Source organism: Chrysochloris asiatica, unplaced genomic scaffold, assembly GCF_000296735.1.
Source record: "Chrysochloris asiatica unplaced genomic scaffold, ChrAsi1.0 scaffold00104, whole genome shotgun sequence".
In the NCBI taxonomy this organism is placed as follows: Eukaryota; Metazoa; Chordata; class Mammalia; order Afrosoricida; family Chrysochloridae; genus Chrysochloris; species Chrysochloris asiatica.
In genome coordinates this window covers 10,099,825-10,118,682 of record NW_006408622.1, presented here as the reverse complement: position 1 = coordinate 10,118,682, position 18,858 = coordinate 10,099,825, and the positions used below count along the sequence as shown (strand labels likewise).

General features: G+C 45.0%; 1 protein-coding gene across 1 annotated transcript; it reads right to left on the bottom strand.

Annotated features, from left to right (window-relative positions):
• Positions 1–1,700: 1,700 nt before the first annotated feature.
• On the bottom strand, positions 1,701–17,140 carry PRODH2 (proline dehydrogenase (oxidase) 2). Its single transcript, XM_006867410.1, has 10 exons — positions 16,967–17,140; positions 16,694–16,890; positions 16,462–16,600; positions 16,296–16,382; positions 8,642–8,722; positions 8,420–8,569; positions 8,177–8,343; positions 3,128–3,238; positions 2,583–2,668; positions 1,701–1,870 (listed from the first exon to the last, which is right to left on the bottom strand). The coding sequence occupies exons 1-10, from the start codon at positions 17,138–17,140 to the stop codon at positions 1,701–1,703; spliced, it is 1,362 nt and encodes a 453-aa protein (XP_006867472.1).
• Positions 17,141–18,858: the final 1,718 nt, after the last annotated feature.

Genomic DNA, 18,858 nt, shown 5'->3' with positions numbered 1-18,858 from the left:
TGATCATCACATGACTTCTATGGACCCCAGACACACTAGTTGTGGTGGTCTAGGTGGAATCCTTGGTGTTGGTGCATCAGAGGCATTCTGCCAGGTTTGCGTAGTAACATTTCTCCACCACAGCCCTGGGTTGACAACCAAGTTGTTGGTGATGTTGTTAAGTGCCGTTGAGTCCGTTTCAACTCAGCGACCCTGTCTAGGGTTTCCAAGGAACGACTGGTAGGTTTGAACTGCCCACCTTGCGGTTCAAACCAACCTTACAGTCGAGTGCTCATCCTATGGTGCCACACCAGGACTTCTGGCTACCAAGCAGAGACAATGATATCTGTGGTCCATCCGGAGCTTTTAACTTATCCCTACACAATCCTCCCCCACCACCCAAGGACCTCTTCAGAAGCCTCAGTGCCTTCCTGATCCCTGTCCAGCTGGACTCGAAGGTCTTCTTCCCTTGTTTCTCATTCACCCCCACTGAGTTTAGTCTCTCTGTTCCTGCCCCACACTATCCCCTGAGACTTAGACCTGGGGGTCCCAAAGTGTCCTAAACACCTCCCTTTGGACATTCCTTGGGGCCTTCACACCCACCGATTCCCACTAATCTCAGTATCTTCTAAACTTGCCCTTCCTCCCATGTCTCTGTCTCAGGGTTAATCCCACTGTCTCCCTCTCTGAGCCAGAGCCTGGGGCCTCACCCTGTACATCTAGTTCCCACCAGCCTCCTACGCTTTCCACCAACCCCCTCCTCTTCTCCCCACAGTCCTGCCCTGCCCTAGCCCTGCCAGCTTCCCTGTCAACATCTCCTGAGCTCCTGGCCTCTGTCTCCCCACTCTGGGCCATCCTCCTGATGACAGCCATGGGGGATCCTGTTCCTCGCCTACTTAAAACACTTCCTGACTCCTTAGTACCCCTGGGACAAAGTCCAAACCCTGTAGTCTGGCATCTAAGGCTCTATCAGCTGGCCCTGCTCATCCCTCCAGCTTTGGGTCCCCATTCCCCCGTCTGTTTTCATATTTCTCTGCTTTTGCACATGCCTTTGAACGCTCTTCTCGGTCTTCACCTGGTTACTGATATAAGTTCTCTTTCAATGAATCCCTCTTGATCACCCCCAGGTTAGCTCAGGCATCTCCTCTGGCCTCCCACAGCCCCCAAGGGCTCCCCCACCAACCCTGACTACTCTGCTTGGGCTTCCAGCATCACAGCCCTGAAGACCCTTGGCTGTCTCCACTCCCTCTGAATCCTCCCCTTGAGGAGACAGGGCCTGGAGTGGTCCCCAGCATTGTTCACCTTCAAGTTAGCCCAGAAGGGACCTCAGAAAAATTCTAGTTAAATGAGAGAAAGGTTTGGTTGGTCTCTCCATCCCTCCCTGGATGTGTGGCCTTTTCCAAATTCTGTGTCTGCTCTTCGTCTATGGAACAGGTATTTAGTGAGGCAAAGACAGTTCTCATATTATCCATTGATTGGATATGAAAGGATCCCAGGCCCATCCCCATAAAGGGAGTCCCAAGGTTAGGAGGAGACTTCATTAGTTTTTACTCAATATGCCTGCTATACCATCTGAAGAACCCTCTTGAGTTGCAGAGCCCCTCAATCTGGTCCAGGGGACCTCTTCCCTGAGTAGGCAGCATCAGTGTAGGGCAGCAGTCTGGTAGTGACTCAGGACCTTTATTGACCACACGACCATGGCAGATACTGATGGGAATCTCTCAGGTCCTCCTCAGCAGCCTCCGCCTTAGCTCTTGGCCGAGCAGCTCCTGTTCTCTGCGGGCACCTTGCAGCACGCTCCGGTTCTCTTGGGCCCTCCGGATCAAGTAGGGGATCACCTCCTCCAGGGAGCCATAGGGGATGGACTTATATACAGCATAGCCGGCCTGTCCTGGGGGGAGAGGGTGAGCAGGGTGTGGGTCCCGGCTTGTGGAGAGTTCCATTTCTGAGATCATGACAGACTAGGTGTGTTGAGCAAACTTTCCCACTTACAAAATTATATAACACAAAATTCTAAAGAAAACTTAAAAAAAAAAAAATCTTTAAATGATTAAAAGGAGGCAAAAAGTAAAGAATTATTAAGCCATTACTCAGGGTTAGCAGGAAGTCAATTCTCCATGCTATCATCACTCCCAGGGAATGGCTTTAACAACAAGCAAAGAAGGAAAGAAAACAGGACAAAAAAATTCATCTGTGAGAAGTTGTAACCATGGGTTAGCCTGGTTACAGATTTGCAACACAACATTGCATCACCTCAAAAAACTTCAAGCCATGAATGCAGGGTAAAATGGTTCTGTAGTCCTTAGTTTCTGGAAGAGGAGAACAGAAATTCTTTTGTCTCAGGACCTTGGAAGTATCCCAGTAAAGATAACAAAGCACGTAGGAAACTATGGCTGAGAACCACAAAAAACAAAAGACAGAAGATATAGAGACGCAGCTCTGCAAGACCTTCAGATTTGGGACAAGCAGAACTATCTGAAAGCATGTGAAGGTTGGGTCAGCTGATGACTCTAGATGGGAGTCTAACTAGGCATGCATTATGGGAGAAGAGATCCAGCTGGATGAGAACAAGGGCTGGGGAGGGGAATGGACCATCCACATACCTAGTGCAAGGGAGACATGGTCACACATCCCAAGAAGTTGTCCAAAACAGACAGGCCCATCCAGAGGAATGCCCAGCTCCCACATTCTACAAAAAATGACATCCTTAGTCTAAAAAAGAACTGGACCCAGATCTGAGCATCGGTCATTCACCTGTATGACTTTCAGTTATTAAAATAGTAAAATATGGATAAGTCAATGATATTAGCCAGTACCCTGAGCCTCCTCTCCTGAGAGCCACCCAGGAGGTCCCAGTCCTTCCCTGGAACCCTAGGGCCTCCCCATGCCCCAGCAAATGAGGGCGATGCTCCGTCCAGCCAGAGACCTATAGCACCCTGCTGCAATGTTCTGGACGCATTGATTCCTGGGTGTGGCTGAGGTTAAATATTTTGAGTTTGTCCCCAGAACCCCTCCTAAACCTAGTGGCCCCACACCATTCTTGCCCTTGTTCCATGCCACCACACTCTGCCTGGCATGTATGCAAGGTAGAAGAAGAAGGAGGTTCCTGATAGGTACCCACTCCCCTTTCTTTTCCCCTGCCTCATACCGCTTGGTTGCCAGGTGAACAGATTCCTCATTGTGGGAAGCCACTATGAGATGGCACAGAGGGCCACGGCGGGACACATGGGTCAGCATCAGCTCCAGACAGCGGTTATAACTGTAGAGACATGCTAGATTCAGCTCAGATACCTAGGCAGGTTCAGCCCCTAGGGCTTCAGGATTTCCATCCTTGGGAAGGTAGGTGTTTTAAGGCCGGGGTCTCTGGAGTTCTGGAGTCAGAAACTATCTAGATTCCTCTACCAGTGTGCAATCCTGAGCAAGTTTCATCCTTTCTTTGAGCTGTTTTTTCACTTCTGTAACAATGTGAGTTCACGTCATAGTTTGGTTATAAGGATGGAGTGAGATGAAAGTGGTACAAGGTTTCTCACAGTAAAGGGTCACAATGCCACACACACAAGATGACCTGTGCCCAAGGTTACTCACAACATTACCGTGTTTGTAGAACAAAATAAGAAACAAGCGTTCCTTAGTGGAAAGCAGGCTCTCTGAATTTTGGCACACAAATAAAGTGGAGTATCATGCACTTGTAGGGGAGCATGATGGCTCTGAAGGATAAGCACTGGACTGTGAGCCACAAGGTCAGTGGTTTGAGCCCACCAGTCACTCTGTGGGAGAAAGATGAGGCTTTCTGCTCCCATAAAAGTTCACAGTCTCAAGAACTCTATCCAGAGTTGTTATGAATTGGAAGCAACTCATTGGCAGTGGCTTTGGTTTGGGGCTTATGCAACTGTGAAAAAGAATGAGGATACTGTAGATTTGATAGAGAAAAGTCAAAAGAATGGAAAATGCTTAGGAGGAGCTTGTGCATAGACCAAGAGGCAGTCGTTCACATAGAACAAGGGGATACCGATGGGTTTAATATCCGGAAAGGTGTGTGTCAGGGTTGTATCCTTTCACCATACTTTTTCCATCTGTATGCTGAGCAAGTGATCTGAGAAGCTGGGTTATACAAAGAAGAACGTGGTATCTGGCTTGGAGAAGGACTCATTAACAATGTACTATGCTGGTGGTTCTCCGTTGGCTCCTAGATCTGTTCTCGGCCCTTCTCTGTCCCTCAGAACTTATGTTCTGCATTGTCCAGGCAAGCATCAGCAGGAGATCAGAATGCTGGAGGACAGGGGTACCTCACCCCTCAGTTTTTGCTCACCCTGTGTGTTGTAGATGACCATAGCTCCTATTAGGGGTTCTCTTTTCCTCAGCTCTTGTGTGTCCTTGGGTACCTCATCATGCTTGAGTTCCCCTAACCTTGCCTGTGGGAGCACTGTGGCTTTGTAGGATAAGCACTGGACTGCTGACAAGAAGGTAGGTGATTAGAGCCCACCAGCTGCTCCACAGGAGAAAGATAAGGCTTTCTGTTCCCATAAAGATTTGTTGTTGTTAAGTGTCGTTGAGTCAGTTCTGACTCATACTTACCCTGTGACGGATTTCCAAGGAGAGGCTGGGTGAGTTTAAACTGCCGACCTTGTGGTTCAAACCAACTTTGTGGTCGAGGGCTTATCCTACAGCACCTTGGAAACCCCATACAGGGTCACTATGAGTTGGAACTGACTCGAGGGCACTTAACAACAACAACCACCTTCCCTGTACTTATATTAATATTAATAATTCATCATTACCCTTCACCAAACTCCCTCTTGTTAAAATCCCTGTGTGTGGAAATATTTCCTCTGGGACCCTGCCTGACACTGGTACATTTGTTCATTTAACCCTCACATCAATTCTGTGAAAGAGATGTCCTTATGATCTCCATTGTACAGAGGGAAAGACTGGAAGTGCCGAGCTGGGGTTTGAACCTAGACTGTCTGGTGTTCCAGAGCTGGAGCTTGCTACCACTAGACTATGCTGCCTGTAAGAGAAGCAGTTGAGTGCAAACATCAGGAGCAGTGTGCAGAACGATGCCTTTAGTGCGAGAAGAAAAAGAAAAGCTTTGTGTTTATCTCTATATTCATATAAAGGCGTTTAGGAAGGACATGTAAGGTTGCTATGAGTCAGAGCTGACTTGACAACACTTAACAACATAGAGACAGAAAGTAGATGATTGGTTTTCAGGGGGTGGGAGGAGTGGGGACTGAGGAGTGACTAGAATGAGTACAGGGTTTCTGCCGGGGGGGGGGGGGGGGAATAGAATGTTCTAGAATTTGATAATGGCGATGGCTGTACAATCTTGTGAATATACCATAAAATACAGTGTTTTGTTGTTGTTCAGTACCATGGAGTCAGTACTCACAGCAACCCTGTGTAGGATTTCTGAGGCTGTAAATCATTTTGGGCACAGACAGCCTCATTTTTCTCTTGAGGGACCAGCTGATGGGCTCAAACTGCCGACCTTGAGGTTCGAAATCCAGTGCTTATCCTACAAAGCCACCATGCTCCGCAAGTACTGTGTATTGTTGTTGTTGTTAAGTGCTGTTGAATAGGAACCTACTCAGAGTGACCCTGTATAGTGTTTCCAAGGAGCGGCTGGTGAGTTTGAACCACCAACCTTGTGGTTCAAACTGACCTTGCAGTCAAGCGGTTCTCCTACAGTGCCATGTTAGGACTCCAAGTACTGTGTAGTAAGTACACTTTAAAATAGTACATTTTGTGGGATGCAAATTATATTTGAATTTTAAAAATCAATGGTTGTTGTTGTTAAGTGCTGTCAAGTTGGTTCTGACTCATAGTGACCCTGTATAGAGTTTCCAAGGAGTGGCTGGTGAGTTTGAACCGTGAACCTTGCAGTTTAAACTGACCTTACAGTTCAGTGCTTATCCTACAGCACCATAGCAGATACCAATTATCCAACCTTTGGACAAACATGTTCCTGGAAGCTCTCATGAGTCTTGTATATAATCCTGGGTTTAAAATCATGGCACGGCCACTTGCCCTTTCACCTTGGGTAAGTTCCTCCAGCTTTCTGCCACTGTAAAATGGAGCCACACCTTGTAAGGTCCAGAGAGCAGGAGCTAGGCAGCCCCTCTGTCCCTGCTGTGTTACCAGGGCCCTGATCTAAATCAAGTGACAAATGAATAAATTCCTTCTTCCCAGGGCCCTGGAATAGAAGGTCCAAGGACCTTACCCATATTGGGCCCCCAGCACAGAGTGACTGACTTCCATGTAGTGGGTAAGAATGCAGGTTCAAGAGCCAACTTGTCTGGACTCCCAGCCTGGCCCTGTTACTTTCTAGCTATGAGAACTCGAGTAACTGATTCTACCTCATCTCAGTTTCTTCTTTTGTGAAGTAGGAAGCATTATAGTATCTACCTCTTGGGGTTGCTTATTCATTTATTCAGCAGATACGAAATGAACACCTATCATATACCAAGTACAGTTTTTGTTTTGTTTTTGGAAAAGGTAGACTTTTAATAACTGCTTTATTAATCACCAGGTTAAGCCATGCAGTTACAAAGTAGTTAGAAATTTATGAAAGGATATTATTGCTAAAAAAAAAAAAAAGAGGGGGAGGGGGGCTCTCATTCATTGCATAAACAAGATCTAGCATTTCATCAGGACACTACTTTTCAAAAGGCCCTGGCCACAATTCCCAGCACAACATTTGATCCAAGTTTGTTTTCAGTCAGACTTTCTTCATTCAGTTTGTGGGCAGAGTGAGAGGCTTCTAAGAATAGGGATTACACAAAAGCTGGGCCAATTGGGATCATTGGCAACTGGGTACAGTTTTAAGCACCAGTTCATTTGTTCATCAGTGAACAAATCAGAAACCTGTGCTCTCCTGGACTCACACTTTGTTGTTGTTGTTGTTAAGTGCTGTCGAGTTAGTCTGGACTCATAGCAATCCTGTATAGGGTTTCTGAGGAGTGACTGGTAGGTTTGAAGCACTGACCTTGCAGTTCAAACCTACCTTCCAGTCTAGTGCTTATCCTACAGTGCCACCCCAGGACTACATTCTAGCAGGGGAGAAAGATAATGCACAATTGAGAACATAAACAAAACAGAATCTCAGATAACTGATGAGTGTTAAGGAGAAAAATAAATGTAAGAAGAGGACCAAGAGTGGAGGTGGGGGCATTCCAGGTTTTGATTGGGAGGACAGGGAAGGCCCTGCTGGAGAAGGTGCAATAAATCAAGACCTAAGATGCTTTTGAGTTATGGTGTTGGAGGAGAATATTGAAAGTACCATGGGCTGCCAAAAGAACCAACAGGTCTGTGTTGGAAGAAGTACAGCCAGAGTGCTTCTTGGAGGCCAAGATGGCCAAACTTCATCTCTCATACTTTGGACATATTGTCAGCAGGGACCAGTCGCTGGAGAAGGATATCATGTTTGTAGGGTGGAGGGTCAGAGAAAAAAAGGAAGACCCCCAATGAGATGGATTGGTCAAGTGGCAGCATCAATGGGCTCAAGCGTGGCAACAATTGTGAGGTTGGCCCAGGATCGGGCAGTGTTTTGTTGTGCATAAGGTCGCTATGAGTTGGTACTGACTTGATGGCACCTAACAACAACAACAACAACAAGGTAAGGGACTGAGTCTTGCAGCTATCTGGAAGAAGAATGCTCTGGGTGGTGGGAACCGGAAGTGTAAAGACCCTGAGGGTCAATCAGGAAGTCAGTGTTGCTGTCCTAGAGTGAGAGCAAGAGGGAGGGGGGGGTGATGAGACCAGATCACGTGGTGCCTGTGTGCTGCTGTAAGGATTTAGGGTTATTGAGAGTGGATGGGAGTCGGGGAAGAGCACTTGGAAGAGTGTAGAAAGGATGTGATTTGGTGTTAACAGGGTCCCTCTGGCTACCTGAGGAATGGGGAGGAAGGTGGGGGGCAAAGGAGAGACTAGAGATCTGAAGGAGGCCGGTACAATGGTTCAGGTGGGAGGTGCTGAGTCTTGGGCCAGGGAGGCTTAATCTGTAAGCACACAGGATGCTCAGCACAGAGCCTGGTGGGTATTGAGCCCACCACTAAATGTTGTTGTTGTTAAGAGAGATTAGGGTTAGGGTGGGTTTGAACCACCCACCTTGTGGCTAGCAGTCCAGTGCTGATCCTACAGTGCCACATCCTGTTAGATATTATTATTTCACCCAGAGCCTGGCCTGGCCCCGTCCTACCTCTGATTGGTGGTCTCATAGTCAGGCTGGGTGGGATCTTCAGTCCCTTGGAGCCGGGCTTCCTTTCTCTCCTTGTCCAGGTAAGCCCCTCGTACCAACTTCACTCCAAAGGCCAAGCCAGCCCTGTCTGCAGCCTCAGCATCCCGCCTCAGCCGCTCGTGTGTGTCCTGGCAGGGCATGCAGGCAGGTTCCGATCAAGGCATTGGTATACCAGCCCGTGATCCCCCAGAGTCCACCACATACCTTCAGATAGGCCTGGTAGGTGTTCCAAACCCAAGGCCCGCCCTCCTTGTTCCAGCGCATAGCTAGGGCAGCCACCAGCAGCGAGAGTGCAGGGTTCAGAGAGGTATACTCAGCATCCACTAGGACTCTCACGTGCTGGGTCCGGGCATACTGAGGAGGACAGCAACTCTAGTCAGGGGCCCAGGAGGAGCTGTGGCACCAGACCCCAGCGGAAGGTGTTACCTGTACTACGCGGTGCAAGCGGCTCAGAGAGGCCCGGAAATGCCGGGTTTGCTCTGCATTGAGGCAGGAGATTTGAAGGTCCTGGGGGGTGGCAGGGGAGGCAAGGAAGGCTCAGGGCTACTGGACCTTCCAGAACATAAACTTCCACCCTGCCACTCGACAAGTGGAAAAAAATTAGTAACTGTTAGAAATCTGATAAGGCACAACACATAGATTTTTCTTACTGAAGTATATAATACAGTGGCTAAAAACACAGAATCTGGGTTAAAATCTTGGCTCCATTATTTCCCAGGTAACCTTGAGAAACTCATACAACCTGCCTATTGTTGTTAAGTACCATTGAGTTGGTTCCAACCCATAGCGATCCTGTATAGGGTTTCTGAGGAGCAGCTGGTGAATTTGAACCGCTGACCTTGCAGTTCAAACCCACCTTGTGGTTGAGAGCTTAACCTACAGCGCCACGCCAGGACTCTAGGCCTCAGTTTTCTCTTCTGTTCTCAGTTTTCAAAATAGAGATGATAACAGGGTCTACCTTACGGGGCTATTGCATAGATAAGATGGGTTCAGGGGTGTGAGTTTGATACACCTGTGCGTAATAAGGTCAGGACAATGTCAGCACATAGTAAGCACTCAGTACATGTCATTATTATTATTATTATTAACAGATGAATTAATAAGCTATCTGATTTAATCTTCACAACAATCCCAGCAGGCACATGTTATTTCAAGCTGCATTTTCCAATAAAGAGATGGGAGCTTAGCAAGGTGACGTGACTTGGAATTTACATATGGAAAATGCTTAGAATAATAACTAACACTGGTAAGTGGCATGGATAATGACCCTGTATTAATTAGTCTCCTGTGTCCTCACCAAATGCCAAGAACCTTACCTACAAAGTGTCACCTGATCTGGCCCTTTGTGATTTCTCTGCCCTTACTGTCTCCTACTCATCCCCTTACTATCTGGATACGGCATTGACTCTGCTAGTCTTTGAACATGTTAGGTGTCTTTCCTGCCTCAGGGCCTTTCTTCTGGATGTACCTTCCTCCTGGAACATTCTTCCCTCTTATGACCGCTTTCCTCACTTCCACTTAATGTGTTGATATTGACTTTTGTTTTAATTATTGAGTGTCTCTTGCTCCCAACTTTGCAACTGTCTCTGCCCCAATGGCAGGAATTTTGTCTGTCTTGGCCATTTTTGTCTTCTGTGTCCTTAGCTAAGTACCTGGCACATGGTCCTTGTTCAATAAACATTTGGTGAATTAATATATTTGTAACACGGGAATTATACCTACCTATAATGTATATATAGTCTTGTTATGGGAATTCAACAGAGTAAATGGAAGTTGCTGATGATTCAAGGGAATCCACTTAGATTTGAATCAATTTGGGAAATTTAAGAAAGAGAAACATTTTGATTGTATTTGTACCACAATAGAAACAAAGGAAGGAAGGAAGAGAAACAGGTAGGCTTTTAGGTTTTATTATATCCAATAGTGTTGAGATGAATGGCATAGGTCTATAATGGCTAATGGAACCCTATTGGGGCCATTGATTGACCTGGAAGAGGCAAACCTGCCCATCCTGAGGGAGAAGTCTCTCTCTAGGGGAACGGAAGTCAGCTGGGGGCAACTTTCCTCCAAAAAGTTACCTATTCCCCCTCACTTGGGGCTTAGTCCTGAAGGAGTTCTGGGGTATTAGTGCCACGCTCCCAGTATACATGGATAAGTCAAAAAGTAGTGTTGTAACATATTTAAAATTTTTTATTTAACAAAAATTTCAAAATGTGAAGCGATTGTTTCTCTCTCTAGCCTCCATCTTGGTGTATACACTTCTGAAGATGCTGTTTCCATCTCTCTAGCCCTTCCCCCAATGAAATTCTGTGCTCTTTGGTTTACAGTGTGGCAAAACAACAGTTTGGGGTCCTTGAGGGATTCAAATGGTGTTCCCTTTAATTGTTGTTTGAGGTTGGGGAATTAAAAGAAGTCTGAAGGGGCAAGATCAGGGCTATAGAGTGGATGGGGTCATTTTTTTCCCAACGAAATTCTACCCTTGGAGAATGAATAGAATTGTTGTTAGGTACCATCGAATTGGTTCTGACTCAGTGATCTTAAGCACAACAGAATGAAATGCTGTGGTTCCTATGGCATCTTCACAATTGCTACATTTGAGCCCATTGTTTCTGCCACTCTGTCATTGAGCATCTTCCTCTTTTTTGCTGACGCTCCACATTGCAAAGCATGATGCCCTTCTCCAGGAACTGGTCCCTCCTGACAACATAGCCGAAGTATGAGAGACGAAGTCTTGTCATCCTGGCTTCTAAGGAGCATTTTGGCTGTACTTTTTTTTTTTTTTTTAATGCTTTATTGTGAATTATGTGATAGTTTACATGGGAGAACATTAGTTTTACATTCATTCTATCGTATATCGTTTCATTGCCATGGTTACAATCCCCTCCATGCAATCCTTCCCCCGTACTCCCTAGGTCTTCAGCACACAGTTGCTCTCCCTCTCTGGATCTAAAGTCTCTAGCTGCTCCATCGCTCCACGTCATCATCTCTGGCTCCATTTCAGGCATCACTGCTTCTCTGGGTAGGGTCCTGCTCTCTGCTCTTCTCCCTTGATGGTCCTAGGGACCTCCGCTCCTAGACTAAAAAGTTAATCACTCCCCTCCTTGCTATAAAACATCCACTTTTACATTTCCGACCCTCACAATCAGTCCTGGTGACAATTATTCACTATTGTGTCACTTGGCTGTACTTTTACAACACAGATTTGTTTGTTCTTCTGGCAGTCCATGGTATTTTTGTTTTTCAGTTCTTTCATCCCTAGAAATGCTGAGCGTGTTTCCCTTTTGGTTTTCTAACTCTAGGTCTTTGGTTTTCTAACTCCAGCTTCATCATAATACTTTAACATTTTCTGTTCCATTCTTTTACCTCCTCATTTCGTCTATTCGCTTTAGCTTCTCAACACTCAAGATCAAGTTTCAGTCTCTTCTAACATCCATTTTGGTCTTTACTCTCTTTCCTGTATTTTTGCTTTCTTCCCGTGTGATGTTCTTGAGGTCTTCCCACAGCTCTTCTTGTCTTTGGTCATTAGTGTCTAATGTATCAAATCTGTTTTGAGATGGTCTCTAAATTCAGGTGGATATATTCAAGGTCATATTTTGACTCTCGTTACCTTGTCTTAATTTTCTTCAGCCTCATCCTAAACTTCCACACGAGTAATTGATGGCCTGTTCCACCGTTGGCCCCTGGCCTTGTTTTGACTGATGATATGGAGCTTCTCCACCATCTCTTCCCACAGACATAGTAAATTTGATTCCTCTGTATTCCATCTGGTGAGGTCCACATGTATAGTCACCTTTTATATTGTTTTAAAAAGCTTTTGCAATGTATAAGTTGTTAGTTTTGCAAAATTCTGTCATACAATCTCCAGCATTGTTGTGCCAAGACCATATTTTCTAATGACTGACCTTCGGACCTTCACATTCCAGTCACCAGTAATTATCAATGCATCTTGATTGTAGTTTGAGCATTTTCAGACTAAAGAAGTTGGTAGAATTCTTCAATTCAATCATCACTGGCTTTAGTGGTTGGTGAGTACATTTGAATAATAGTGGTATTAACTGGTCTTCCTTGTAGGCATATGGGCATTATCCTATCACAGACAGGTTTGTACTTCAAGATAGATCTTGAAATGGTCTTTTTGGTGATAAATGTGACACCATTCCTCTTCAATTTGTTGTTCCCAGCCTAGTAAACCATATGCTTGTCTGATTCAAAGTGGTCAATACCAGTCCATTTCAGCTCACTAACACCTAGGATATCAACCTTGATGTGTTCCATTTCATTTTTGTCATCTACCAAGTTTCCTAGGTTCATACTCGGTACAATCCACACTATGATTGTTTGCAGCTGTTTCTCCTCATTTAGAGTTGTGCCCCATCAGTAAATGAAGGTAATTGTTAGAGTAGAAGAAAACATGGAATGGTTTTACATCAAGAAAGATGTGTGCCAGGATTGTATTCTTTCACCCTGATTTAATCTTTATGCTGAGCAAATATTCTGAGAAGATGGATTATATGAAGATGAAAGCACAATTGGAGGAAGACTCATTAACAACCTGTGATATGCTGATGACATGACCTTGTTTGCTAGAAGTGAAAAGAACTTAAAATACTTACTGATGAAGATCAAAGACTACAGCCTTCTATATGAATTGCACCTCAATGTAAATAAAGTAAATGAAAATCCTCACAACTGGACCAATAAATAATATCGTGATAAAGGGAGAAAGAATTGAAGTTGTCAAAGACTTCATTTTGCTATTATCCACAATCAACACTCATGGAAGCAGCAGTTGTGAGATCAAATGACTTATTGCATTAGGTAAATCTGCGAAGAAAGACCTCTTTAAAGTGTTAAAGAACAAAGATGCACTTTGAAGACTAAGGTGCATCTTACTCAAGCCATGGTATTGTTCATTGTCTCAGATGCATATGAAAGTTGGACAATGAAATAGGCAGACCATAGAAGAATTGATACATTTGGATGGTGGTGTTGACGAAGAATATTGGAAGTATTGTGAACTGTTAAAAGAAAACACATTGTGTCTTGAAAGAAGTACCCCCAGGATGCTCCTTAGAAGCAAGGATGGTAAGACTTAGTCTCTTGTAATTTGGACATTTTCTCAGGAGGGGACCAGACCCTGGAGAAGGACAGCATGCTTGGTAAAGTGGAGGGTAAGCAAAAAAAAAAAAGGAAGATTCCCAAGAAGATGAACTGGCACAGTGGCATTAACAATGGACTTAGCAGTCATTGTGAGGGTGACGCCTGCAGTGTTTCAGTCTGTTGTGCACAGTCGGAACCGCCTTGGAGACACCTAACGGGATCCCGCCCTCATAGAGGGTTGCTTTGTTATTTTGTTCTATTCTCCGCTTCCAGCCCCAAATATTAACTCATTTAATCTTCACCGCCCTCTGAGATAAGGTATAATATCATGCCTGTTTTGCAGATGGGGCAATTGAGGCACAGAAAGATTAAACTCACACAACTAGTCACAGGAAGACCTGTGATTTAAACCTCAACCAGTGGACTCCAAAACCTGGGTTCTTAACCATCACTCTTCATACTCCAGGGTGGGGAGCCAATGTTTCCCGTAACATATGTTAGGATAGTGTCTGGTACATGTTCATGATCAATACGCTTTCTATTAATTTATTTTTGAAAATCAATTTGCTTCATTCATTTATTCATTCACATATATTAATCCTACCTTGTTCGGGACCAGAGACTGGGGATATGGCAATGACAGGACAGTCATGAATTGTGCGGTGGAATTATTGGATGTGAGCTCAAGATGCGGGCAGTGGGGCTCAGATCTGAGGATGGGGCATAGTAGGCTGTCCCTGAGCAGGTCTGGGGAGATATTGAGTCCAGAGTAAAGACTCTGGGGGATACTCAGGATGAGATGCCCAAGAGTCTTTGAATCTGAGGCTCAGGGGATAGGTTGGGACTGGGGACAGAAACATAGGCAGCATTAGGGCAGAGTTGGGAAACTGAGATACTAGAGGTAGGCAAGAAGATTCCTGCAAGGGGACGTCCCTATGGAGGAAGGATGTCAAGACTCAGTCCTGGGGAACTTCCATATTTAAGAGACAGGCAGAGAAAAATCTGATAAAGATTAAGGAGCTGCTGACAAAATTGGAAAAGGAAAATTAGATGTACTGGTATTGGAGGTGCCAAAGGAAACAAGTGATGTAATAAAGAAGGAGGCTGATTATTTATTACATAGTCAGATACCAGCCTCTGCCAGGCACTTGATATATACATCTTAATCCTTTAAGCCACCCTTGCTAACACTGTGTTCTCACACGAGTAAACTTTACATAAGTAAAGTTCATTAAGAGGTGAAAGTCATCACACTTCAAAACCGATCCTCCTAAATGTCAAAGGCTGTGTCAGTGTGTTCTGACATGTTTTTAAGTGGTAGATGAAACAACATAATCAAGATTTAAAAAGGAAATATGAGTATATCCTCTGTAGCATTGGAGTAATGGAGACTCTGGTCTCCCCAGTATCCATCCCTGAGAATGGAAACCAGGTAGTTAGAAGTAACAATTAAAAGTGATGGTTTAGATACACACAAAGAAACCAGAATTGTAAAACCAGGAGCTAAACAGAATTTGAGATATATAACATGATGTTATTTGCATACATTTAAAATATTACCCCAGAATGATGGAGAAGGGGCAAAAGAAAACTTTGTGAAGTGATGAAAATGTTCTAATCTTGACTGGGATTTGGATTGCTCAAGCATGTGTTTGTTAAAATTCACCAAGGACTACATTTACAATGTTCACGTTTCAATGTAAGTAAACCTTACCTTAAAAAAAGAAAGAAAGAACCATAAGAAATTGTTGGCAATTGTTGTTGTTACTGTTGTTAGGTGCCATCAAGTTGGTTCGGATTCATAGTGACCATATGCACAACGGAATGAAACAGTCTGATCCTGTGCTATCCTCACAGTTGTTGGCACCCTTGAGCCTATTGCTACGGCTAAACTCTAATTCACGATCCACATCCTGAAGCATTGCGAGATGTCTGCAACTTACTTTGAAATGCACCAAAAGATAAAATAGATCAATGGATGGATACAGGAATCGATAGGTATGATTTGAAACAAGTAAAATATTAATGGTAGAATCTAGATGGTGTTACATGGGTGTTGCTCTACAATTATTTCAACTTTTCTGTACTTTTTGAAATTTTTCATAATAAAGTGTTGGAAAAAATATGACCTACCAATAGTATGCACTTGGAAAAAAAAAAAAATCTCAGTGTCACAAGAGTGTGGTGTTTTTGTCAGTGTGTGGTGTGGGCTTTTGATATGGTGTGGAGATATAAAAAAAAAAAAATGAATGAATGAATGACGAAACAAACTGAAATCCCATTGGCTTAACCAGAACTCACATCTAGTGGCACATGCCAGTATGGTTGTGTTGATGGATAAAATATTTATATTATTCTTTCTTCTGTTTGAGAAAAAGATGTCCCAATCTCTGGCGAGTACTCTCATCACCCAGACTCCTCCCCTAAAATTCCCAGATGACTTATATTCCATTCAGGGTCCTCTGGGGCCCTGTCCCAAGATATAAACCCAAATCAAACTCACTGCCATCATGTCGATTCTGACTCATAGGGACCCTGCATAGGGTTTCCAAGGCTGTTCATCTTTATGGGAGCAGAAAGTCTTGCCTTAGTCCTGTGCAGCAACTGGTGGATTTGAACTGCCAACCTTTCTGTTAGCAATCTAGTTAGTGCCTATCCTGAGCTACCAGAACTCCTTGTCCTGCAGTATGTTGTTGTTGTTGTTAAGTGCCGTCAAATCGGTTGCAACTCAGTATAGGGTTTCTGAGGGGCACCTGGTGAGTTTGAACTGCCAATCTTGTGGTTCAAACCAATTTTGAGGTCAAGTGCTTATCCTATGGTGCTACACCATTTATTCTGATTGTTCTAAGTCTGGGAAGTCGCCATAGCTAAATATTTTTAGCATCCTACCTGCAGGCACCTGCCACAAAGAAGTCTGGGATCTCTGCTCCCTCCACACTCCCCACCAACACTCTAATCTCACCCAGTCTGATGTCTTTACCTGTGTAGAGTCCATGGCGTCTGCCAGCTTCTCAGGGCTCACCTCCAAGGAAGCCTTTGGGTCCCTGACCAATGAGGTTAGCTCCTTCTGCAGTGGGACAATGGATAGAGGAGTGGGGGGCCAGGTGGGCAGCCATACCCCCTCCACCATCCTTCCCCTCCCTTACACAGAGCCAGGTGCTGGTCAGCGCTGTCATCTTCAGCTGCATGAGGATGTTCCCAGCCGGGCCAGGGGTCTCCAGAAGACCTCGCGACAGGTCCACACACCGCAGCATGGCATTGAGGTTCCCCTCATACCACGCCTCACTGCTCGTCAGCAGGCAACAGGGCCTGAGCCTGCTAATTCCCTTCCTGCTATCCCCCCTTCCCTCTTCCCAGGGCTCTAGCCCCCTTACTTACCCAGTCTTGGCAGCTGAGTCTGGCTCCTCCTCAGTGGGCACTGCCAGCAGGGGCCTCAGGCCTAGGTGCTTAAGCTGCCGGACACAGTTCCTCACCTCTGCCACAGTCTCACCAGCCACAAACTGCCCATAGATGGATGCCCTGAGAAGGGCACCCGAGAGCCGAGAGCCCAGGAGTCGATGAGACCAGGCCTGAAGCTGGGATGACAGGGAGCAAGAGCTCAAAGCAAGGCCCTGGGGAGTCTCCAGGCCAATCCTGGGGGTGTCTGCTCACCGACAGCCCGTGGGTGACCAGAGAAGGCCAGGCACACAGCCGCAACACCAGTAGTGCTCTGGTGAGCTCTCCTGTGCCTTTGAGGTGAAAGGCCCCACTGTCAAAGCGGAGCCTCTGCCAGCCCCCAGCAGAGGAGCCAGCCTGGGAGGAAAGCACCCGATAGGTCTGGAGCATCATGAATCTCTGGTCGTTTCTGCACCAGGAGTAGGGGCTTTGGAGGCAGGGGGTCACCAACTGTCCCTGGTCTGGACCAAGGGCAGTGACTGATTAACTGGGCAATGGACAGGGATAGACAAATCTTTAGGATTACAGTTAATTATCCTTAGGGGGGCAGTTAATTATTAACTGGTGAGGACAGAGTTCAGAACACTGGGACAGAAAAAAAAAAACCCATTAGCAGCCCCTAACCAAACCCTCAGCGTAACAGCTCACATTGATCCGATGCCCACTATGTGCCAATGGGTGCTAGCTAAGTGGGAGTGTGGGCTCTGTAGCACGTGTTTCTGGGTTCAATGCAATTTGGCTTTGGGATTTTGGACAAGCATCTTAACCTCCTTGTGTTTCAGTTGGTTCATCTACAAAATGGGAAAGTGTGATATTATTGAATATATTTGAAAATGCACATGACCCAGCTATTCCTTGCTAGGTATTTAGCCTAGAAACCTTGAACATGGACATCAGGAAATATGTGCAGGAAAGACTGACTATTCATAATGGCACTGTCTGTAACAGTTCCAAATGAGAATCATCCAAATATCCATCAACAGTAGAGTGAACAAATGCACTGTGGAATAGACCCACTGGCTGCTCCTCAGAAAACCTAAGCAAGGTCGCTATAAGTTGGAACTGACTCAATGGTGCTTAACAACAACAATAGTTCTGTAACCAAACACTATATAGCAATGAAAAGAATGAACTATGGATATAACCACATGATGAATCACACATGTGTGAAAAAAGCCAGCTGCCAAAGAGGACATCTATGATTCCAATCAATATATTTGAAAGCAAAAACCAGTAAAATGGAACTGCAATAGAGGCGGAGATACATACATGATCACCAAGGAGTCAAGGAATATAAGTTGGGAGATAAGAAACTTCCCCCAGAGCTAGCACAGAGAGAAAGCCTTGAGTTTGAACTTCTAGAATCCTAAATGAAAGAAAATAAGTTTCTGCTTGTTAAAGTCACATACTGGTGGCATTTCTGTTACAACAACACTAGGTAACCAACACAATAAAATTCACTGGTAAAACCATCTGGGCCTGTAGTTTTCTTTGTAAGAAAGTTCCTAATAATGATTCAAATTCCTGAAAAAATATATGACTCTTCAGATTTCCTATTTCATCTGTATCAACTTTCACAATTAGTGTGTTTTTCAAAGAAGTGTCATTTCATCAAAATTGTTCAATCTTTTGGGACAAAGTTGTTCAGAACAGCCTCTTTATTATTATTGTTTTTTGCTGTAGAGTCAGTTCTAACTCAGAGAACCCTATGCCCAATAGAACGAAACCTTGGCCAGTCTGGTACCATCCTTGCGCGGTTGTTCCCAATAGAACGAAACCTTGGCCAGTCCGGTACCATCCTTGCGCGGTTGTTCCCAATAGAACGAAACCTTGGCCAGTCCGGTACCATCCTTGCGCGGTTGTTCCCAATAGAATGAAACCTTGGCCAGTCCGATACCATCCTTTGAGTCCATTGTTGTCGATACTGTATTAATCTGTCTCATTTGGGGTCTTCCTCTTTTTCATTGACCCCTCTACTTTACCAAGCATGATGTCTTCCAGGGACTGGTATCTCGTGATAACATGCCCAAAGTACGTAAGACAAGTCTCACCATCTTAGCTTCTAAGACAGATACGTTTGTTCTTCTCATGTTGTTGTTGTTGTTGTT